The sequence below is a fragment of the Clinocottus analis genome, unplaced genomic scaffold (genome assembly GCF_023055335.1).
Source record: "Clinocottus analis isolate CAN_PGR_092001 unplaced genomic scaffold, fCliAna1.0.p SCAF_3, whole genome shotgun sequence".
Lineage (NCBI taxonomy): Eukaryota > Metazoa > Chordata > Actinopteri > Perciformes > Cottidae > Clinocottus > Clinocottus analis.
This window is the reverse complement of record NW_027176042.1, coordinates 7,307,397-7,332,575: the sequence shown is the minus strand read 5'-3', so window position 1 is coordinate 7,332,575 and position 25,179 is coordinate 7,307,397. Positions and strand designations below refer to the sequence as shown.

The window sequence follows — 25,179 nt, the reverse complement described above, 5'->3', positions numbered from 1 at the left end:
AAAAGCTCTGCGCACTCTGAGAATCAACATCAACTGTGGCTGATGTAAATCTAATGCAGTCCTCTACTCTTTCCTCCCCTGTTAATTTGAGCTCAAGTGGAGCAAACAGGCTGAGCTCAGAGCTTTTGTTCTCGCCGTCGCAAAGCCACCGTTGAGCTTAGTTCATGTCGACGTGAAGTTCTTTCTTGCACAAGCATGTCGAGAAGCAGCTTCATCAAATATCTGTGAGCAGAGTTTGCAGAGCTCTTTCACAGTGAGCACTAATTGTTGTGTAGATTTCGGATTGCTTATTTAACATCTTTTGAATTATTTGTCGAAGGGAGGAAAATCACAATCACAAGAGTGGATTGATATTTTTATGATGATAAAATGTTGCTTGCTTCAATTTTACAGCTGTAAAATGATCATCATTCTCACAAAGGCCTCCAGTTTGATTGCTAGACAGCAATCAAACCAAAAAAAGCTCACTCTTCTCAACCATATAAGGCATTCTTTTACGTGTTTACGCAGCTTTATATCAAACAAATCAACTCAGCGTTGTCGGCAAACGACATTGCCAATCATTTTCCTACAGCATAAGGCGTACAGATGGTCCCCGCAGGTCCCTGCATGAAAAACTGCTGATTTGAGAGGAACGTCATGCTTAATTAATAGCAGCCATAAACGGGAGTGCTTTCCGTGCACAGACTGATATACGCCACCATTTTCCTCCCTTGCCAGCAGGGATGTTCGCCCCTGCAACAGAGCGTTATGGAAATTACAGGCGCAAAAACCTGCTCAAACACAGGATTAGTTTGTGATCTTTCAGTCGAGGACAGTCTCCCTTTTCATGTGACAGTACCTTAATCCCCCGCGACTCTGGCTCGGGCCGCTCAGACACCCCTACGGAAATGGGCTGTGATGACATTATGGGTGAGCTCCGGGGAAGACACGGGAGATGAAGGGCACGCGGAGGCAGAACCCGACACAGCCGCATAGAGATGCGTGAAAACTGCTCAGGGATTTAATGCTGCGGTGTGGGAGTCGAGTGCGAAGCCCAAGTTCAGAGAGATAAACTTACAGTATATCGAGGATTAAATGTCCGACAGATGCACTTTTTAGTTCATCGGGCCCAGCCGTCCTTAAATAGATCTTAATTTGATGGCTCGGTAACGGGCGAGAAGCGCCCCCCCCCCCCCCACCGGCGGGCAAAAACGATCGCCCAAACAGATGAAGAGGAGGTACACGGCTTGACCGTGTACGCTGGCACTTAGTATGTATAGGGGCATACCTATCAGAAAAGCAATTTTCACAATGCATTATACCTCAGATGTTACGATATTCCTTTCCCCTCTCATCCGCTCCTCCTGCTGAAGGGGAAACAGGCCCTGTGGTGCAGTCGCAGATATAAATAGGGCATGGTTTTATTTCTCTCTCATAAACATGCAGATTGATTAGGGTCATTTTCTGCTAGCCTGCCTCCATCCACCCAAGCCTTTCCCTCCATTAGTGATGAAAACCTAGATTTATTGCCACGTCTGTCACTTCCAGACCATAATTCACTGGCCCCACTGGCTGGCTGGTTTTATGTAGATGAGAATAAGACATATTAAAGGCCGGTGTCTCTCTGTCCACAGGAGCGCATACAGGTGGCCAACGGAGCGCTGTCCATCAGTCGCCTGACCCTTTCTGACACGGGAATGTACCAGTGCGTGGCTGGGAATAAGCACGGCGAGGTCTACTCCAACGCAGAGCTCCGGGTTATAGGTAAGGCTTCGGCTCGGTGTGTGTTATGTGTGTGTGTACTTGTGTGTGTGTGTGTGTGTCGTAAGCCCAAAGGAAGAGCGCACATTTTACAAAGTGGCCAAACCGTGGATCAAGGTCCATCACGCGATGCCATTGATTGGGCCCAAGAATGCATTTGGGAAAGAGGTGTCTGTAATTCAGTGGATGATTTTGTTCAAGTAAATAAGCGTTTCCTTCCATGTGACAAGAGTATTTTGAATAGGCTGCATTGGGTTATGTTGTGGAAAGTCACGTTACTTACTTACACTTACTTCCCATTTGGTTCAGATGTTACATTTGACATGCTAGCTGGTTTTGTACGCAAAGGTTAACATTTTGTGATTCAATTCTGGCGATGAGCAATGCTTTGTGAAGTATGTAGGGAGAGAGAGTTTCAGTCAAACACCAGCTAAAAACCAGCTAACGGTACTTTTAAAATCATTTTTTGCATTCTTATTGACGTAAACTGGACCACAACATGACATAAAATATTCTGACTTTTGTAGCGGTATAGATCAACATGGATGTGATAGCCCTGTTGGTAAAAGCGCTACATCATGGTGCAATAAACAGAAAGAGCCAGTGGCCGTTATCCCCAGAAAACTCTGCTAGCAGATGTAAAGTTCAGTCTCAATTTGTCAGCAGGCAACATCGTTGGCCACTTCTATTATTGCTGTTAAAGCGGAATTGTTTTACATAATTCAAAAGAAAACCGAGCAAGGTCGTCACTGAAAACGTCTGCACGCTCACATCGGCGTGGCGGCGCGTGCGCAGGCATACATTGAACCGCATTTGTTCTCCAGTTCGCTCCCTCTTCTTCCTCTGCTCAATACCGCCGGATGACCTACGGCCTCTCTCTCTCATTGGCCCCTAATTGAAAAGCATTAATTATAAGACGAATGCGTCCGGCTGACAGTGATGTATGCCAGTGCTGCTCTGTTCGCCAGCCTCGCCCATCTGCCCTGTCAGGCCTGTCACTCTCCACTCTAAGCGAGCAGTGGCTTCGCATTCGCTATTCATCTCTAGCGTGTCTCATCCTGATCATGTTGCTGATAGGAATTAGGCTCAACACAGCCAAGGGTAGTGGTCAAACTAGAGGTGGAGATTTTTTTTTTTTAAAAAAGAGTGTCGGAGACAATATCTGACTTTTTAAAAGGGCTAATAGCTTTTCAAGTGGCTTGCAGCCAGGGAAAGTTTTTACGTGGGCATGATCACTAAAGAGCGAGACATTTCGGTGTCTGTTGAGAATAATAATAAAGTTTCATCCGCCTGTGCAAGTGTACGACATCCATTGTGGGCATTGCTGTTTAGCATTTTGATTACTAATTACTCAGATTATGAAGAATGTATTAAAAGTCTTCGAATTACCCACGGCAATAATGCAACGTATTCAAGGACTCATTTCAGAGATGAATTATATATTCGATACTCTGAGATCATTTGAAGGAAAAGAGATGTGATGCTTTTACAAACGCCCGGTTTTAATATGCTGCTCTTGTCTCAGCCGTTGCCCCAGATTTCTCTCACAACCAACTGAGGAGCCAGACGCTGGTGAAGGTTGGAGGAGATGCGCTCATCGAGTGCAAGCCCAAGATGTCTCCTTGGGGCGTGATCTCCTGGCGGAAGGGCAGCGAGTCGCTTCGAGAAAGTAACAGGTAATGTAAAAACATTCGCACCCATTTTCTGCTCAGCTTTCAGCCCCCGCTGTGAGGCGTGGCTTTCCAGATGTATCGTGGCACTACGGATGATATTATGAACCCAGGGATTCACATGTGACGTGAAAAAGTCAACAAATAGAGCGCTGCATTTTCACCTCGATCAGAATCCTACTTTCACTCAGCACAGTAGCAGACGTTATGGAGAAATGCAACTCAAGATATAGTGTATGCGTATTCACTAATGGCATGAATGGCAACAGACCTGAGGCACACTAAAAGTTACATTTTTCACTATATCTGTAAGACATGTGGATCTAGTACTCAAACTTATTGTAATTTCATTGTCGTTATCCAAAACAACACGTCAACAGGGGCCATTAGCGTCTAATGCTGACCCACTTTAGCATCTGTTTAAGACGTACAAGGCTTTCAAATAACTCCAGTATGAAAAGAAAACATAACAAACCTCTGCACTTTCACCCAGGAGACCGCTGTTCATGTCCTGTGTGAAACCAAGTCGACATGGACTTATTTTAACATAGTTATTTTTCTTCCGGTAAGCCTAAACTGACTAAAAATGTTGAAAGTTTAAGTTTGAGATTTGCAAGTATCAAGTGGAAACTATATTTCCTGTGAACACAGAAGTTTATTTTAAACTGACCCGCTTCGTAGTTCGAAGTGTGGGGCCACTAAAGAGCGTTGGTGTTTAAAAAGTTGGCAGGAAGAATGTGTTGAACTCTCTTGCTCCATCGAAATTGTCCCGTATATTTGGGTGACTTGGTGGTGTAGGAGTTTATTATGCTGTTTAAGTAATAGAAACATCTAGAGTTTGAGCATTTTCCCTTTCCTGTCACCTCTCCACTCTCTTCCATTAAAAAATAATGTCCCATTCATACTTAAAATAAAATGCCTTATAGGGAAGAATTGACTTCTCTGCTTCCAAGGCAGAGCAGAAATTTGAATTTTTAATGCAACGCAAGTTTTCATGACTCAAACAGTCAGAGAGCTAAGACTTTTTTTAAAAATTCAGAATCAATGTTACACCAAAAGCCTCCAGTCACTGCATCATATTTTATTACCGCAAGTCCATGGAGAGATTTTGATGCCATCCTCAGATGTGGCGGGGACAGCTAAGACAAAAATCAGCACGGAGACTAAATGAGTAATGGTTTACGGGGTTTGAAGTGTTTCATCTCCAGCTCTTTAGCGGTGACCAAAACGGATCGGCTGCTGAGTAAATTCAAAGTGCTAATCAAGTACTTTTCACCTCAGTGGGGATCCAGAAATCCAATTATTCAACTTCTGACACTAAGTTTCAGTGGAACGGAGGGCCATCAGAGCGTCCTGCCACGTTTTGACCCCTGAGATGTGGGTCGTGTGCTACATGTGATAACTTTTGCCTGTGTGTGTGTGTGTGTGTGTGCGTGCGCGTCCGTCCGATTGAATCCTGAAGTCCGGCCCAGTGGCCTCAATGCAGGCAGGGGTCATCCATCGGGTTGTCATCGCTCTAGCATGACTCTGCTCTGACAGCAGGGTTGTGTGCACAGTGTCCTGCCAAGCCTTTGCATATATACAAAGCGGTGTTGTTGCTTGTCAAACAAAGTGGCGCGGAATTTGCATAGCGGTTTCGCCGCTGGTGCCCTTCACTCGCCCTCCGGCACCTCCATCGCACGTTTTAGCCCCTCACCACCTGGACCATTGCGATTCCGTTGTTTTTTAATTCATAGCGAGGATTGATTTCACATTTGTCTTTGTTCTGACGTGAGGTGATAAATCAAAAACGGAATTGTCCGTCCTCATGTTAAATAGATGCTTTGCGATGCTTTTTACCACTGCATATATATGAAATATCGCACATTCCTAACAATAAATCATATACTGATCAAGTGCTGTGATAAATAATGAATTATTCATGATTTCAATCATTTAAGTGTTATTAATTAATTAGGGACTTCTTTTTTGTTTAAGTTGTAACTGTAAGATGGATTTACTGCAGCAGGCAGTTATTTACACATAGAGAATCATGGCGATGTGCAATTAGTACATGGATTTGTTGGTCTTGGATTTGGAAGTCTGTAAACGGCATTACAAAACACAACTGGGCACAAACTGTGTTCCGGCGAATTTACAGGTAAGACATTCAAATGTGAGGATCTAAAAACACTGCAGCAATCACCTCACATGTCTACAGTCCAAAACATATTAGAGCGCTTACACAGAAATGGAAAAAAAATGCGTTTGATGATTTCTTTTGCAACTCTGTAGATGAACTAATTAGTTATTTTTAGCCAGTTCATCTCGAGACTAATACTACAATAGACTCAGACAACTCTTTCGACCTGAAAATAACCAATCAGGATACAGCACACAACACCATATCGTCACATAATTCACATGATGTCAGTAATATAGACAGTCAAAAGACAACCATCTACTTTTGCAGGATCGTAAATCAAATTCATGAGCTGAAAAACACGTTTGATTTCCAGGTGCAACTTTGATGATAGTAATAGTTTGCACCCAAATCAATTGTGTTTTAGATCCAAACATTGAAAGGTATTAGCTAATTATATCCCCTCAAGTACCAAAAGATTTTTGGATGAGGAGGCAGTAGTTGACGCGGTGTTTCTAGACCTACAAAAAAAAAAAAACATTTTCCAATTTCATATCTCTATGAACTAAATTGAATTACTCTTCCCATTGTTGGATTCTTCTTTACAAAATAGGAGTTAACAGGTCAACATTGTTCATTCTAAAAGGCCTTTACATAAAACAAACAACACGAAAATGCAAAATACTCAAATCGAAACTATTTATTCTGGCAGTGATGCAAATTTGGCACAGCTGCAACACGTTTTCAATAACATTTGAATAATTCTGCGCCGCTAGAGGACAAGCTAACAAGGTCTTTTTGGCTAAGTCTGACTTGAGTCTGTCTGAGGTAAATTGTTGTAGAGCCTGAGCTGCTGCATGCTAATGTGTTGAGCTTCTTTTTGCAAGTTGCTCGGAATGAATTACGCAGTGTATAATTCTAAGGCTTTTATTGTGAAAGGTAAGAATGGAAAGAATGAATATTGTATGAGTTACCTTTGTGAAGGTTGAAATGTTGGAACGAAAGTTCGTCATTGTTTTAAACTAGAGTGTATAAATCCGTTCTGCTCAACGTGATTGGTAGATGCCTTTTTGCAGCCAAATATTGGTCCGTTTTTTTTTTTTATTCCGGTGTGTAAATCTGAATGCTGTAAAGATAATATAAGCACGCAAACTACACGGACCAGTTCTTGGAGCTTTGTTGTTACACCTCTATTTCAATGACATCTGGATGGTACAACAGTTTGGCTACAATTGTATGCTGACGATGCAGTTTTTTTTGGGATGGCACAAACACAGACTACTGCTTCAGACAAAAGCACTCTGACTTGATTGACACAGATTGCAAAAAAAATGAATAAATGTGTATGCAAATCAGAAAGCTCCCAATCACAAGAGGAATAAAGATAAGGACCTGAAGGCAATTTGGAATTGTTTTGGACTCCTAAGGTTTGACAAACACATTCCCCTCTAAGTCTGATTGTTAAACCTTTTCTACAACAGTCGAGTCCAAGAAAAGAAACAACTGGTTAGCACTGGGCCAGAACTGCCATCGTGTACTGGAGTCAAATGGTTTGAGTTCTGTTTGTTTCATCTGTCTGCTTTAATGTTTTGTGTTATGTATAGTGGTTCTTGTGCATATATTCAAGTACAGAGGAACACTGATGGCTGCAGAAGCAACCATCAGTGTTCCTCTGTACTTGTCTCTACTTGTAAAAATAAACTAAATAAATGACATAATTTATAAACCACAAATATGTTTTTTATGCTTTTAGTTCCTATTGAATAAATAATATTTGGCGTGGGCCACCTGTGCCACACGCTCCAAAATTAAGAACAAAGAAGCACCAATTTTTAATTAAAATTCATTAGTCCCAGCTGTATTACAGTACACGACAAATGCTTTCTTTTCCATTTAGTTGCCATGATGCTGGACTGTAGTGGACTGCCAGAAGTGGAGTAACTATTTACAGAGCTTGAACACATGCCTGAGCATTTTAAATGTGCTGATTACATCTCCTCCATCCTTTCTTATTATCTCCCTTTTCTCTCATCTGTGACCAACACACACACACACACACACACACACACACACACAAACACAAACACACAGAGTGTTGTATGCCACACAATAAAAATGTCCAGCATCTGCTGTGCTAATCATTAGAGCGGTCGTCTTTTAAACGTCTCTCTAATAATAGCTGCCCCGCCTCTATTCACTGTATTAGTATTAAAACTGTAATCGGCCTGCCGGTTGTGTTGACAGCTAATACGACTTTAGTGAAAGTAGAAGTAGAAAGCGGACCGTTAAGGATGACCATCCTGGTATCACATACCGGTGTGATAAGCGGCAGTGCTGCATTTCATGCTTGCTAATTTGGTTTTCTGTCCTGTGCCCAGATAAAATGATTCCGTCGTGTAGACGCGTGCAGTCTGTGTACGCTCGCATGTCTGAGCAGGTCTGTTTAGTTCCGCACCTGTACAGTAAGGTGTGAAATCACGAGAGAGGGAGCTGTGAACCCCTTTTGTTGAAGATTAATTGCCTTAATTGCGTTAGCGCTCCGCTGTGGCTTCGGCAGAAGGGGAAACCAGTGTCACCAGCTGGGTAATCCATCTTCATAGCAGCAGCCCCCTCCGTTTTCTCTGCAGAGGACCAGTGGAGGGGCGTGGGGGTAAGGAGGGGAGGGTCTTATCTACCCCAGACAACCCTGCAGGGACGAGGTTTCGATGACATCAGCTGGAACAAAGCAGCTGAGAGCGCAGAGCAGAGCAGGTCTTGCTGATGAGTACGTAAGTGGGCCGTGTCAGCCGTGGAGAGAGGAGAGCCGTCTTTTTAAAAAAAAAAGCATTTCAGTATGTCACTGGCAGGGAGAAATCAAGTTTGTTAGGCCGCGCACACCAGACGCGCTCAGTCAACTGTCCTCTCAGGGGCCGTCACGGCGTGCGCGCCGACGTACCGACGCCGCTCCCCTCCTGCATTAAAACACCATCTTTAAAATGCTTTGAGTATTTATCTCTCTGGGCGTTCGCCGTCATGCAAATATTCGTGCTGGCTCTTTCAGTCCTTTGATGAAGGTGTTATCCCCCGGAGGAGAGCCATGAGTTTGCTTCTAGGCGTGGCACAGCGGGTACATGTTGCCTTGTCGTGCATTTTTTCGTGCACATTACAAAAAAATGGGATACAATGCTTTAGTTAAACAAAATAATAATGATTTGATTGATACTTAATTGTTTGATCTTTAGTCTCAATACCATCCTCACCAAGGAATTGATGGGAGGAGAGCAATGCCCCAGGTATCCATGGCAATACTATTTAGTAAGCATAGCCTGAAAGGTCATCCATCTAAGATATGGCAATGTGATGCAAATGCTTTACGCGAAAATGTTCTTCTCTTTATTGTACTATATTTCGAGGTTATGCGTCATAACTCGTCCCAAAATAAAAAAATATATAAGATATTTAGTCTAGGGAGAGAAACAAATGAGCCCAGCTGGTGGCTAGATCTCCTGGGGAAGCAGAGTTGGGTCCTTTTATGTGTAATATAATTGCTGAGCAGAGATGGTGTACCAAGAACCAAAATATACTCGGCCAACCGCTGCCCAGCCAAAATGTCAGTTCTCCCACTTTATCAGATGATCCTACAATCTCTCAAATACACATATATATATATATATATATATATATATATATATATATATATATATATATATATATATATATATATATATTCCCTCCATCCCATTATTTTGAATCCCATCTCAATTTAAAATATTTGATGAACAGTATGAAACTTGAATTAAAAGATTTTACGTCCAGTATTTTGAGTCACTAACGCTCTCCCAGCTCCGCACAGAGCCAGCCAACTAATGAGAAGAGCATTTGTGACATTCAGAAACTCAATTAAGGAGTTCAGGATTCCACAAATTGTATTATCTTTCAGGTTTAAAATCAAAAATTGAAACGGCTCGCCCTGAAATAGCTGCGTATCGGGGATACACTGTGTCTGCTGCCGGTCTGTGAGAAAGCTCTGCTCTGATGATCTCTGTTACTCGGAACAGGAGAACAAATAGTTATGTGATCGCTCCATCAGGCCTGAAATGCTGCTCATGGTGCTGTAATACTTTATTTAGTATCACTATTTGTTCTACAGACATGAGCTGTGGATCTTCAGTGTATTTCTTCCTTTAATACTTTCCAGTGGAAGATTTAAAAAAAAAAAAAGCTGGGAATACTTTGATGTCTCAAACATTCTCTCATGATTTCAATACAGAAACTGCTTTTGGCCACAGCTACACTCCTATTGAGACCATGAACTGTGTGAAACGGTGCACCAGTGTGAGCTGGAGCAGTCGTTGTGCACTTGTGGGTGTAACCAGTTGAGTGACATCTTTGAACAAGGAGAGGACGGGAAGGTTGTTGCCAAGGTAACATCTGTTCAAAGTTTTATTAGCTTTTTTTTTTTTTTTTTTACCGCAGATTAGTGGTTCCAAACATCTAGAGATGTACGGTCCCCGAGGCACACGGGACAAGGAATGTCGAGGATGGGCGGCTGGAAAGACGGAGAAGCGGGAGACTTGTGTAAAAACGTCTCCTCAACAGCAGCGATGTTGAAATGCATTTCTCAAGGCTTGTCTTGGAGAAGCCGTCAGAAATGTTCCTGATTTGAGTGCAAATGCAAAATCTATAGGCTGCGATGCATACTTTTTTATTCCTTGAAGTTGATTCAAAACTGTTGACATTCACAGATCTTGAACGACTCGAAGTGAAGTGTTTGTGGTGTATAATTACTTCTGAATATGACAGGTCATAGAACAGGTAGAGGGAGGTGAAAATGAACAAGGGGGTGAAGACTTTATAGTTACATGATCACAATTTCACCTTCAATAGAAGAAGTCGTTAGATGTTGACCTGTTTACTAAAAATGAAATGCACATCATGCGTCGCAGCGGTCCGCTTTGGCCAGTGATCAGAAATAGCTTTTATTGTCTGGTTTGTTAAGATGGACTGAAACATTAATCTTGTTGGAAAATACTCCTTTTGCAATGGTTTAAAGTCAACAATCTTTTTTATCAGTGCATTTGTGGTGGGCCCGTACAAACAAGCTGCTGTCTTTATCCCACATTGCGAGTGAATTCACTGCTTATTCAGACAATCAGTTGGGACGGCCGTGGGTTACAGAAAAAACCCCTACAGTTAAAAAAAACAACTGAAGAATGGAAATGTTTGCATCACTGGCTTCTGGCCAGATGGCAGGACTTTTTGGCGTCACTGGTCTGAATGTCCAAAAGGCAGAATATGCAGAGTTGTGTGACAAGATAGGACAATGTGCAAAAGTTGATGAAAACTAGAAGCAAAAAAGTGTCACAGCCCTGTAATATAGAGCAATAAAAAGAAATAATATGATTGAAACAGTCATGGACAGTCAGCCGTGGAAGCAACTGCGACAATGAGGCGCAGACACCCGTTGGGACCGGTTCATGCAATTGTATTTGGGTTGTTAGAGCAACCCGTGTTTTGCTAACTGATCGCCAACGAAAGGTCGGTGTCCGGGGTCGCCGAGGTGCTCTCCTCCCGGCAAAGCTGCTCTGAAGTAAATGTGCAGCTCTGCAGTACAAGTTCTTGCATCCCAGTTGTGCATTTTGGAGCATCGCAAAAACACAAAGATCCGTGCCCCATAGCACCTTTTTCCAACACTGCTGTAGGGGGTCTTTTTTGTTTTTTTAAACCTTTCGATTGTTGTATCACTCTCCATGACACTCCAAACACTGATACAAGACATTGTTACCCACCTTCCCAACTAACCTGTGTAGCGACGGTTGTGAAGCATCAACAGTTTGCCTCGGACGTCTGTCCCTTGACAACACTCTACATTTGGGAGGACCCACGGTGCCCCGAGAGTCTATTTCACTGGGAAAGTGCAAGTTAGCAAGCTCGGCTAACCATCTGACCCAGTGATTTCATTCGTGACACGGAGGAATGCAAAGAATCAAACAGAGGGAGTTTTTAGTATCAAAGTAACATTGTTCACCAGCTGGTCAACATCATAACAAATAAAAAGATTCAAACAAACAACAACATCATTGATGTACAGTATATATACCTAAAAAATGTAATAATTCGTAAAAAAAATATTGTATTGACTAAGAAGGGGTGTGATTTCCTTTGGAGCAACTTGCCACAATGCCCGATAGATATGCCATCAATATGGTCTCTTTGTCACATTTGGCTGAAAATACTACGATGATAAATATTGAGAAGACAAAGTGGGAAAGTGGTTCTTGTATTTCCAGTATTTCAAAATCTGTATGGAAAACCAATCCATTCTTGAAGGACGTTCCCCTTGAAGATCAAAGATTGATCCATTCTTTGTGCTTCATATCTCATTGCACAAATTACACTTACCTTTTGTGGCAGAGGAAACAAAGTGGCCACATCCGCGGAGCTTGACACACTAATGGGACAGTTGTTTTCAAAGTCTGCGCTATTTACTTTGAGAAATCAAATGCCACTGGGGAATTGGCCAAATGTCAGCCCCTGCTTCCTCCCGTATTTCTTTTTTTATCACTTTGTCACGAACGGAGCTCCGATGTAGCCTCCACTTTGATGCCTCTTTAATTCAGCTCTTTACTTTTGCCAAACTATTGACACGCACGTCGAAGAGCGAGTGTGCCGCGTGAATCATTGAGCATGAGGAATTACGACCGAAGGATGCTCTCTGACTCACTGCGTGCCCGCAGCTGTTTTCAAATCATCTGTTAGGTGTGTTTATGGCTTTTAAGTGGCGTCTGTAAATGTCTGAGCTGGAGGTGCGAGCTTGAGAGTTTTTGAGTGGCTCGCTGAGTTAAAGTGAGAAGAGACACACAGGGGGCAACTGTATGTGGCCTGGATGTTGATTCGCCCATTAGTCTGGGGAGAGAGTGAGAGAGAGAGAGAGAGAGAGAGAGAGAAAGCAACATTTGCGATTGGCCAGATTCTATCTGTAGTCATGACCCACGGGTAGTCTGTCCCTCTTGCATATTGTATATCCCTCCTTCATTGCAGTGCAAATAAGCATGGCTGTCACGTAAATGAAGAGATGTCTTGCAGAGTGATCTCCATTTATAGGCCCATCTGCTCTGCCAGACGCACTCCAGAAAGAATCAGCGTCAGGAGAACACCAAGACCGTGGGAGCGGCAGTCGCGGGGCAACTTTGCATTAATTTACTTATCGCATATCGTCTTATCTTTCCATGATGCCTTTGTTCTGTCTCGAGGAGATTTTAATAAGAGTCTCATCAGATGTCTTCGGGCTTAATTTTATGAGGACTTGGAATTAATAAGCGCTGTATGGGAACAGGTGTATTAATAAAGGCGGTGATTAAATGATCCGCGTGAACGGACGGCGCTGCACCGCTATTCCAGCGCCCTCATTCTCGGGCCGCACGCTGTTATTCTTATTAAAACCAGTGTTTATCATGTTGAAATGTCACTTCGCCTTTTTTTCTCTCCTCGTCAGATCTCTAATTTCCTCATTTGCCTCTAATTGAACATCTGCTTGTGAAGTGGAGTTCTGACTCTCCGTGGAGGTTAGCAGCGTGAGCGAGCGGTTGCCGGGCTTGAATACTGAACACTAATGTGCCCAGGAGGACTTATTTCATTGCTTTGCCTTGAGGAAAGGGTCACCACCAGACAAGGCTGCCGCGTGGACAGCTGACTGGCGCTTTTTGCCTTTTTTGCTCCATCTCCGCTGCTCCGCCTCCCTCCACCCCGGCTGTACAGCCTAAAAAGCCCGGTGAAGGAGTGCGCTCCCGCCTCGCCTGAGAACAGGAGCAAGCGGAGGATTAGCGCTGCGCTGATCCTGGCAGCTGCAGACAAACACCCGACACTGTTCAGAGGCGCCTGCTCGCACACACAAACACAAACACACACATGCGCACAGCAGATTACTGTAAATGTTTTATTTATCCCAACATGCCTCGGAGTTGGAGCTGCTCAGGAGGTGGAAATAATCTTGGCGGGTTGAAACCTCAGTGGGCTGAGCCAAAGTCCTACATTTCCTTTGCAGGGAAAGGCAGGTAAACGGACAGTCTCAAAGTAATAACAGAACACGTTGATTGATAGTCTTTCTCTTTTGAAAATGCATTTAGGACCGTGATTATGGATTATGAGACAGTGAGGCCCCTGGACACAGACATGTAAATGGTACCACCTCTCCTGCATCCGAGCACACTGACTTTGCATTTTGTTAAACCTTTTTGGTTTGCAGTTTGTGTCTCTTTGTCGCTATTACGCACATATGTAATCTCATGTCTCTTTGTGGTCATGTTTTTTTGTCTTTTTGCACTTGTTTAGTGTCTGTTTGTGCTTGTTTTGTGTCTCCTTGGCGTCGTTACGCATATCTGTGGTTTTGTATCTTTTTGTAGTTGTTTAGTGTCACCTTGCAGCTGTTTGTTATCTCTTTATATAGATGTTATGTTTCTTTGTGGTCATTTTGAGTCAAGGGGGGGCTGACACTAAGGGGCCCTGGACCTGTGAGCGGGAGACCCGTTCAGAAATGCATCCACGCCTGGAAGCTAAAGGACATGCCAGCTCCAGCAGCCTGATTACTTTATATGACTTAATAGGTCATATATAGGTAGAATAGGTCAAATGGGTAGATAAAATAAATGGATAGTCGGTTAGTTAGTCAGTCAGTTAGTTGTTTCCACTCTGTGCCCATCCCATAGCCATCGGGACATCCAAGTGCCCGTCACTGAAGCTGAATATGAATTACCAGTTTGATATATTTGTGGCTCTAAGCGCCATGCGTGTGACATGCTGTGATCATGAGATCAATTTGGATGACATGAATAAGTAGCTCATGATCTTGACACTGCTCCCTGAGGTCTCTAAAGCCTGGATCATCTCCTGCATTAGAGACCTATTTCCTAGCAGGTTGTGCAGGAAATTGTCAGCTCCTTTCACTCAGACATCTTATGAACCCTAATTATCCAAATTGCTTTTTAGACCACGCAGGTGCCACGGAAGTTCTGTTTTTGGTTCGTTGTATTTATCTGCAACAAAAAACAACACGCCTTGCAATATATCTCATTTAAATATGCACAAATAGCACAGCAGCACCAAGATGCTTTTGCTTTATTTATCTTCTTTTTTTTTTGGCTCCAGGTTTAGCAGCTGCAGAAGCCGAGCAATCTTTTTGTAAAATTAGAGTTTGCAAACTGTTGTTTGCAAACAGATCTCTCACGCTCCTGAAAATATATTGCAGTCACCCTTTTTTTGTACGCGTTTGTATCTGCTGAACTTGTCATGAACTGTTTAAACATCTGCAATCGAACCACCGACTGGACTGCAGAGGGCCTGCAGAAAAATGGCTATTTAGAGCCCAAATGCACCTTTGTGGGTCAATATTGATGGAGCACCCCTTTGTGCTGGAGACTTATTAGAAATGTGTTATTTTTTCGGGATAGGGAAAAATCATACTCTATTTGTTAAAACAGTCATTATTGATCAATCAGCATCATCAAGTAAATCTTTTGAACAGCAGGTTAGCTACCTTTTAATGTTAAACTTAACTATTTAACGTGCCTGCGGGGCCTCTTGGACTCCTGGTCGAGGTAATCTGTATTTGAAGGACGCTTCCCTGATGGACAGGCTGTTCAACAGCCTCTGCTTGTCAGCCACGATCATGAGCATTCATTGAATGTGTTGTTGTATTTAGAGACCATCAAAATGATTCATAGATCAATTTACCTCCCAGCCGTTACGCTCCTGCCTCCCACATCCCACTGCATCACTCACAGACGGTATAGCCTTTAAATCATTAAGTCCTCAGATCATGTAGTGCCATCATCTGCTTTTCTTTTTTTTAACCCTCTATCAGTGCAACGTGTACATTTGCGCTATATTGCCAGTTTTTCCTTTTCTGGAGAAGGATGAGGAGAGGGTGGGGGTGGATTTAAAAAAAATCTCAAGGAAGAATATGCCTGCCGCTGACTGACTAAACTCAAATAAATCTCAGACCGCAGATAAAGCAAACTCTGCGATGTTTGCTGAGATTAGGTCCAAACCCTCTTTACCCGCCCGCATCCCATGTACTGCTCGCCGGGATTATTTTTATCTGCTAGAATGTGGCTGATATCATTTTTCAAAGTGAGAACCCGCCAACGCAGCATGAGTAATCAATCTTGGTTCCTCTGACAATTTCCCGCAGAACATGTGTGTGCTCTTTATTCCTGGAGGGACACCTCAGAGCACGAGAAGAGATGAATATCTCGGGGAAGGGGAATAAACACGGAAAGCAATTTGTGATTAAAGGAATCCTCTGGAAGTGAGCGCGCTCGCCTCTCTACGGCCCGGCCCGGCGGACTCCTTCTCCCCGCAATGCAATTACCAACACAATCACATTGTGCTCCACAGGCGGGAATTAAGACCTTCTCAATCAGCCCTGCTTCATTAAGACACCTTCCCTATAAGAAATGCATAGTTTTTCACACAACATTTAGTTCGAGAGGGTTCATTTGCACCGAGGTCCTTTGACAGTAGACTCTGTGTGTGTGTGTGTGCGTGTGTGTGCGTGTGTGTGCGTGTGTGTGCGTGTGCGTGTGTAGGTGTAAAAAATAAACCGAATTTTCTTTTCTTAACTGTTATTGTTCTTTTTTTCATTATCGGCACTGATAAGTTAACAATTTTTTGATGCCTGGGGACATGATGTGATCCTGATTAGTTTTTATTTTCCCCTTTATTGTCTAAGTGATATCAGATAACATCAATGTCTGGTACTTTTCATTTTCATTTGAAAATCGAGGCTTAACTTTTCTGGTTATTTAGAAAATAAATCGAGCCACCAATTCCCAGAATGGAACATCCAATATTGAAATTGGATAACAAACTGTACCCAGGACTGTTAGTGTTATAAATTGCACAAGTGTACAATTCCTGCTGTATCCATCAACAAAAAAATAAACAATGTATTAAGAAAAAAAGAAGGAGAATTCATCGTAGCTGTCGAGGCTATGGGAAGAATTTACCATTTCACTGCTTACATTATGATAATACACACTGGAGCGGCAGCGGTAGTGTATATTTCATGGAGTAAGAGATTAATACTTGCGTCGCAGCCCAGCCTCCCTGTCCCTTGGCTGTGTTTTTATAAAGCAACAATATTGCCAGAGAAGCTTTAATGCTAGCCAGTGCCCCGGAGATAATTGTCAAAACACGGCGAACCAAAAGGAAAGTCATTTCAAGTATTGCCTGCAACTTACTCCACTGTTAATGTGGCCCGATAGAGAAAAAAGCAGAAGAAAAAAACTGCACATAACCCTGATTCTTGTTACAGAGCTTCCCTTTGTTGAGACTTGGAGAAGGAGTGCTTATTTTGTGCCACTCATTCTTATTCATTTGCTCCGGCTTAAAGCGAGAGAGCTCCCTGCGACGGTGGTCGCAGAGGCACTTGTTATTGTTGAGCTGTGAGTGGCACCTCCAAAAGATCGCTGTCAGATGGGCATTTTCTACCAGATTGATGGTAATTGTCTGCAAGGTACAGTGCTTTTACACAGCCGAAAGACTGAAGGGGTAAACTGTAATCGAGCCGCCTAATAACGTCTTACATCGAGGGAGTGATTTGTGTTCTCTCTTTGACTACCGGGCATTTTTGTGTGTGTGAGATCAGGCTGAGCCCTGACTCACTGGCATATTTAAGGCACAACTCTGAGGTTGTTTTAACCTGTTCTCCAATTCTTCATCCCGCCAACTGCCATGCGACTCACAAAAGCATTTAAAGTTAGATTCAAGGAACAGTACTTGCAATACAACGTCAACCACAGCTTCACGGTACTCAAGCCATTTATTTAGTTCCACTTTTGGACCTCTATGTTTGAACCGCACTTACTTATCACATCAAAGGCAAAATTTTTATAATTAATGGTGGCGTCATAACATGCTTTTTGAAAGGTTGAGGGGGGGGGGGGTTCCCTTTTCTTGGCTGTCATGAAGATATTTTAATCGGGAAAAAACTAAGAAGATGATGGTCATATTGGCTCAGTACAGCCACATTCTCATGAGAATAGGAGTCGGGAAAGATATTTGGGGAAATCTGTTCCGCGAATCACCCACCTCGAGACCTTTTGCAGTTCAGGGGAAAATGTGGAACTGCTATGTTGGAATAAAAAACAATGGCATTGCACTGACAAGCAAGTAAAGGGCCACGTCTGACTAATGAAAGACTCTTTCACATGGAACGAGCAACCAATTATCCAATGAGCCAACACTTTTGATGTCGCTTCCAATGCATCAAATGCCTACATCACGGAAGATTACCAGATCAAAATAAAAAATACACTACTGACCCGTCACGTTCTTAAAAATTCTGAGACGCCGTATATAGTCCATGTACATCCGTCCTTATCCCATTTACTTCTTCTTCTTCTGTTGAGTTTTACAGCGGTTGGCATCGATAGGCGCTGCATAACCTCCACCTGCTGGACGGTCCCTTGGCCTATCTATTTCAGCTTTGTGTGAAATTTTGCAAGACGAGAGACAGTCACCAGTGGCGCCTGAAAGGTTATCCCAGTGATTTACCAGGAACGATGTGCGGATAAGAGGCTTATGACACATGCTAAGCCTACAGCCAAACTTGCAGCCCCTTCAAGCTGTAAGATGACGATCTGAGCTAATCGCTAAGCTAGCAGACCAACATTCTGACGTTGAGTGGGTTGTAGTGTTTGCCATGTTCCCCGGGACCGTTCGGCGTGTTAGCATGCGAGCGTTTGTGACTTCCCACTGAACGAAAAACAAACACAGCTAAGGTTGATAGGAATGTCATTCGATTTGTATTGTGTATTTTCTCTTTGAAAAAATCGCAAATATGAATGAAAACTGAACAACTACATAATTTAAATGAATCATAATTTGGACCTTTTAAAGCATTTCAAATGCAAAAGAGAAAAAAGTGGGTCATCATGACTCACCGGGTCCACATTTGACCATTTTCGCTGCTCTTAACTGCCTAATATCCCGTTCATGCTTTTCCAGGCAGTTCATCAGAGCTTGATGTATGCCATTTGCGGCTTAATCGCTGTCTTCATAAAAGTCAAGTAACTTGCACTGCACTCCATCAGACACAGAGTAATATCTCTCCCACTCTGGAAACATTGTTCCCCCGTTTGAGGCATCAGGTGGAGGACAGACCTCCCAAAATGTGCCACGCGGTCTTCAGTCCTAAAACGTTCATTGTAATATTCTTAGCTTTTGTTCCTCCTCACAACGTTTCAGTCTTTTAAACAAAGCACCTCTGAAGCTGTACGTGGCGGTCAGTGCTGTTGTAGCTGAGGCCGCAGGGTGCACAGCACGCAAGGCTTTAGTTCAATTTTGTCATGTTCAGCAGAATAGATGCCGACATTGCTTGCACCTACGTAGCTATATAGCTGTCCTTCTTGCACATTTCTTGTGGAAGCATGAGGAGTTAAGGTCATTCTCACCTTCATATGCAAATGTGGAATTCCCAAAAGTCATAAAGCACAGAAGATTCTTGAGGAGTCACCACTGACGGCCTTTACCAACGTCTCTTTTGCTTCCCATCGTTTCCGCATTGTTTGTAGAAAGCTGTTTACGGATTGCTTAGGGATGTGGATTGTTATCCATATTTCCCGGGTTATTCCATAACAAACCAAGCAAACAACACCAGATATTATAGAAACATGTGTTGGGGGCATTTGCTCTTTACACAACTGATACGCATAAGAGGGCCTGTGATTGGATGACGGGTTATTTCCCCCGTGATGTGATCAGCTCATGATCTGCGACTGCTATTGTGTCAGCTCTGTGATCTAAGAGTGCCTGTCTGCTCATCAGAATAGAGGAGCAGTGATACGGGAACATGAATATTTGTGTCACATTTTATGGAAATTCATCCAACAGCTGTGGAGACATTTTTGCTCAAAGATGTCTTCTTTTAAATGGCGGCGCCACGCCGCCGGTGTAGGAAATGAAAAGGAAAACTACCTCCAGGTTGAGTACGGCCGGAGTCAAGTTGTTATCCAAGCAGCAGAATTACTTTCAGTTTAGTTATAGCTTCATGCAGCTCTTGATATTAATTTCTTTTTTTGCGAAGGCTTTGCTGTGCTCGGCATCGTCTTGACTTTTCAAATGTAGTTGGGCTCAGCCTTACATTTCACATCACCTCGAAGCTAATCATCCCCTTCATCAGAGAGCCACGTGGTAATGCACTGATCATTCTCTAATGATCCCTGTGACAAGGTGAGAGGCATTGGCACCGGCCTTAGTACAGCAAAAAAAATCCATATCAATTACACCTACATCGGAGAATTGTCAAAAGTAAATGCCCAGGTGTCCCTGTTCCTCCGGAGTGAGCCAATCGCTTTGTTGACTGAAAGAGCACACACACACAAATAAGAGCAAGAGCATACTCGCGTTTTGGTCTCTAATTGACCGTTAACCTTGATGCCGACAGCTTCACAAGAAGAGGGAGCGCATATTCGTTTAGTCGTGAGGCTGCACAAAGTAGACATCTGAGAAGTTTGTGCCGCAGTCGCAAATCGAGCCCGGCGGGTTGCGGCGTCCCGGGTCTGCGCCGCACAGCTGGGCTTGATTTATGCCGCCGACAAGGCCGTTTCTCTCCAGCGCGGCTCACTGTGGGGATCCAGAGGAGGGACGGCAACTCCAATCTATCTTTGACAGCCCCTCCCCCACCGACACACTTCAGGGTTTTTTTTTTTAAAGCAGTCAAGAGCGTAGATCAACACCTGCAGTCGGGTCCCGCCCCTTGTCGCGGCTCAAAGGATGCGGTGACCTCGCCTCTTTCCTTTCGCACAGCCCCCTTCGCCCCCGGCGGCGTCAGCGACGCTGACGTTTTGATACAATTATGATTAGAAACATCACCCGCAGGTAGGTCGATGGTGGTCAGCGTGAGTCGGGAAATAGCAACAGAGACGCACCTTGCCTTATCTGCGAGCTTACCGCGGCCGACAAACACAATATCAAACACAGCTCTCTGCGGTGTTTTTTTCTTCTTCTTCTTCTTCTTCTTTTTTCTCCATTTTCACTTCTGGTGCGTCGGCTGTGAGGCGGCTGCTTTCGGTGGTGAGTTGAGCAGCAAGATGTGTGCCCACTGAGGCATTAGTCTTTGTGTAGAGAGGGCCTTAGCTGAGACTAATTATCCGCCGGAATCACCGTAAGCCGGCGACGATCTCTCTTCCCGCGGTCTCATGGCTGAGTAATCCCACTGATAGAATCTTAACCCTCTATTTTCACAAGCCCACTTTATTTACCCTGTTAATTAAGTAGAGACGCACACAGGCCTCCACCCTGCAGTCACGCTACCAATCAGCCGCGGCACCTCGGAGTCACTAAGTATTCATGAACGGGTCTGTTTGAGAGTCTCAAATCAAAATCAAATCTGTGATCAGCCCCCATTGTTTGTATGTTGAATTTGTGTGCACTCCGATTCTTCGGCGGCTTAAGCGACTCGGTGTGTCAGGAAAGCGAGCTCACGTATTTCTGGTGTTTGAGTGATATTTGAAACTTCGACGTTCCAGGCTCTTGAGTTCAAAGCTGCTGCTCTCAACGCATCTATTTGGATTTCTTTTTTGGGGGACTCATTATTTGTATTGTGACAGTTACCTCTCACAATGTAGAGTTTATCAAACGGATCAAAGGCAAAATATGTCTGAATGAAACATCACACAAAAAAAGCCGAGGCTTTCAAGCAGCTTTTTGATTGTAGAGGGCGCTTACAAAAAAAAAAAAAAAAAAAAAAGTCTGCATGTGTTACTCAAAGAGGAAACGTAAGGAAATAACAAAAAAAAAAAACAGGCTTTTTAGTTTGGACCGGGCTCTTTTTCCTGCCATTTCCACTTCACAGCGCAGTGAGAGCCGCTCAGTGACTGATGTTATTTGTCTCTTTCATCTTGTCGCTGAGCAGCGAGGATCAACGCTGCGCAGGGCCCCGTCCTCAGAGGCTTGAGCTCACCCCAAAATAAACACACCTGTGTTTCTTTTCTCTTTTTTGCCAGTGCATTTTGGCCATCTCGCCTTTCCTTTTCGGAGACTTATAGCCGTGTCCATTAAACCCTGTGTGATGCCGGGATGAAAAAAGTGGCGCTCGTGTTCACCTCACCTGTGAATTATTGATACCTGCCCCTCCGCTGATTTCTCTCAGGACGGAGGTGGGAAATGTCTCCTCGCATAATGGACGCGACGCGCGGACATGTTGTCGGAGGGCAGAGACGAGGAGAGAGAGAGAAAAAAGAAGGCAGGAGCAAAACTGAAGAAGTGTTAATCGAAAGCCTCCATCTCTTATTCACCACGTCTGCGCCGCGGTCGACTTCCACCGTGTTTGACCTCATTTGCTCTTCCATTAGCTTCATACTGAGATGACGAACACTTACGCAGACAGCCCGTCCGCGGCTCTTCCTTTGCAGCCGCTGAAAGGGAAAGTGCCTCCCCAATCTTCACGTAACGCTTCAAAAGAACGAAAGAAAAATATAAAACCCCAAATAGGTTGGCAATGCGGTGAATGCCTCGGAACACGCAGTCTTGGCTTCGCGGGAGGGCCACTGTGGATTTGACTGCCCGTAAGAGCCATTGTGCTGCACGCGGCACCTTTTGTCCGCTCTCCGCAGAGCCTCCACTTACAAGATGCTCGGAGCACAAGTCACATGATTGTTATGTCGTCCCTCAGGACAAAGAGATTGTGGATGTTCAGAGCGCAGAGCACAAGAACAGGTTGTCTGGAAACCACTCGTGGTAATCATGGTATGTTGCGTTATAACCGTTTCGTTTCCTTCTCTTTAATTCTCATGCACATGTCGATTCATAACTGGAAAGGCATGAGATGGATTCTATTGAGTGTTTCAAAATACAGCTGTTTGAAGCGCTTTTCAAAGCCGCTGTATGAATTAAATGACTGTCTGATTCAAATACAGAATATTACAGGATGGACCTGCATGAATTATAGTTTGCTCGGGGCTCGCTCAGGGGGGCATTATGTGAGGGCAGCTTCAACCACGGGGACTTTCGAAGCCTTCACCGTGAGCGCCGGGCTCTCAAGCAAATTTAGCATGATGGCAAAGCGATGGAATTTTAACTTCCGGGTTCGTCACCTTATGTCATTGTCCTCAAAAAAACTTTTTCCTATTAGACTTGCATCGGGAAAAGGCAAATCTGCATTCCGATGGTACAAACATTTGAATAAACCTTATTTAAATTAGCTTCTAAAAAAACTAAATAATCCAAATTCCAAATAGTTTTGCTTCCTCCATTTATGTGAATGAGGCCGAGGCTTAAGCGGCGGTAGTCTTATTATTTCGCTTCATTCCGTTAATAGGGATGAACGGGTCGCCGCTACCAACGCTGTATCCATGCAAATCTCTTTATATTTGTTTTTGTTTTCCGTCTCCATTATTGGCAGCCGCCTGTTTCTCGTTGTTTGAGCCGACGACACAAAGTCGCCTGAGACAAATCAAGTTTTGACACTGCATCTTGTTTTTTTTGGCAGTTTGTCATACGCTTTGAGGAGACTCTGTTTTTCAATAAGAGAAAATGGCTCTTTTTTTTCTTATTTTGTTGTTGAGGTCTTGCCCTGTGTGCCATGTGTTAACTCAGCGCTTCCCCCTTTTGTTTTTACTTTCACTGATAATGACCAAAAAAGCCCACTAGTTAGTTACCTTCAGACATTATAACTCATCAGACGACCTCTGCTTTTTTACACACAGCGCCGGCAATGCAATGTAATTAATGTACAGGAGTTGTTTTAATTGTGCTTACTCTGCTCAGGGTAATGGCCAGTTGTTGGACTGCGCTGCCATTTAATGGGCCATTTTCTTTAAATTCATCAGCCCCAATGGTTGGGTGTCATTAACTGCGAGCCATCCCACTCGGCGATATGCCTCCCATGTAACTGATGGTCATTGTTGGCTGCTTTGCATTCAGCACTTTTTTTTTTTTATCTTGGCCTGATTTAAAAACCCGAGAAGTCTCCACTCAGCAGCACCATGTGGTTTTAGAAGTATAGATTCTCCCACGCTAAGTGTCGCTGCATTTTCTTATCACAACCACCACTTGTAAAAAGAAGTGAAGTGGGAGAGGAGGGGGTGTGACACCATGTCACACCGTATCAACTGCATTTCACAAGTACACCCAGTTAAAAGCATCACCAGTGCAAACAAGAAAACCTCCTGCTCACATAACAGTTAGAGCTGATGAACTGTTTTCTGTGCCATGTGTCAGACTTCCTCCATGGCTAATGAACTCCTCTCGGTTTCAGCTCAGAGTGCACCGCCAATTTCCTTTGAGTGTCAAGTGTTTGTTTTGAATCAATCACAGCCCGGTTTGAGGGAGTGACATCCGTCTCGAGAGCTATTGGCTGACACATTCAAAGCAAAAGTCTATTGCCTTGAATTTACCTAAAGGCCGTCACGCTGGAGGTTTTTCAATACAGTTGGGACTGATTGTTTTAATTGGTGCTTGACAGTTAAACCTGTGGTGGGTAAAAGGAATGTTCAATAATCTGCCAGATGAATGGGTGTAAACACAAATTCTAGTGATGCGAAATATGACGATTTTTTTTTTATTTTTTAAAAAGGTTGAAGCCATAATCAATGGTCCTACTACTTGGGAGTAAAGGGAGTAGCTTGAAGTGACAGATCTACCTTTCAACTCGATGTTTTACCGAAGTTATCGACTAGGTGAGCGACTGTGGGTCAGTGGTAGAGCAGAGTCCTCTTTCAATCAGAGGACTGGCGGTTCGATCCCCGGCTTCGTTAGCCCATGTCGATGTGTCCTTGAGCAAGACACTTAACCCCAAATTGCTTCTGTAGCTGGGCCTACAGTGTGTGGATGTTAGATAGTCCTGATAGGTGATGAATGACAAGCAGTGTTAAACTGCTTTGAGTGGTTAGAAGACTAAAAAAAAAGCGCCATACAAGTCCATTTACATTACCATTTTGTGGTAAACACAGTGCAACGTGCAGCATCAAAAGACCCAGATACAAGAGCGGACCATGTGGCCAGTAAAACGGCGTGATGTGGAAGTAGGAAACTGGAATACCATTAGGGATTTACAGAAAGTAAATCCAACGGGTTCCAAGGAAGAGTTAAATTTCAACTGAATCAGTCTGTTTTTGCACCCAACTCGTCAGAAATGCGGCAGATTGATCTCAAACCATAACCTTTTGTTAATCTTGACCTGTGAAAAATACCATGAAATAAACTTGTTTTGTAAAGGAAGTGTATTCATGTGACATGAATAAATTGACACATGCTGAAAATCATCACGTGCCAAACACCATATTTGAGTTGACAGTGAGAGCGTTGCCTAGAGGGGTGAAAACCAAACACCAGAGAAAAAATATATTGTTTTTTAGCTACTAAGTTCTGCACCACATTCACCAGGTACTTGTAACTTTTCAGTTTTAGCTTTACAAAGCTCCCCACTGTAGCTGGAAACAGGGTAGTTGTGAACAACGAGAGTGAAGTTGTCTGCCGTTAATTCAAAACAGTGAGTAGAAAGATGCTAAAGTAGACATGAGGGGAACTGCAGGGATAATTATCATATTTGAATCATCATCTAATTATAATTATGGGTTTGTCATTTTGAGTGACTTCTTTGAAATTACACTGTCCAACCAGACCAACTCTTTATACAAAAATGCCGACTGCTGTGGTTTTAAT

General features: G+C 43.5%; 1 protein-coding gene across 1 annotated transcript in view; it reads left to right on the top strand.

Moving 5' to 3' along the window:
• Positions 1 to 25,179, top strand: part of cntn4 (contactin 4) — a 138,560-nt gene that overhangs the window by 91,683 nt on the left and 21,698 nt on the right. The window contains exons 10-11 of the mRNA XM_068593867.1: positions 1,617 to 1,746; positions 3,269 to 3,419. Coding sequence (XP_068449968.1) covers positions 1,617 to 1,746; positions 3,269 to 3,419 — 281 coding nt within the window. The remainder of the gene's footprint in view (positions 1 to 1,616; positions 1,747 to 3,268; positions 3,420 to 25,179) is intronic.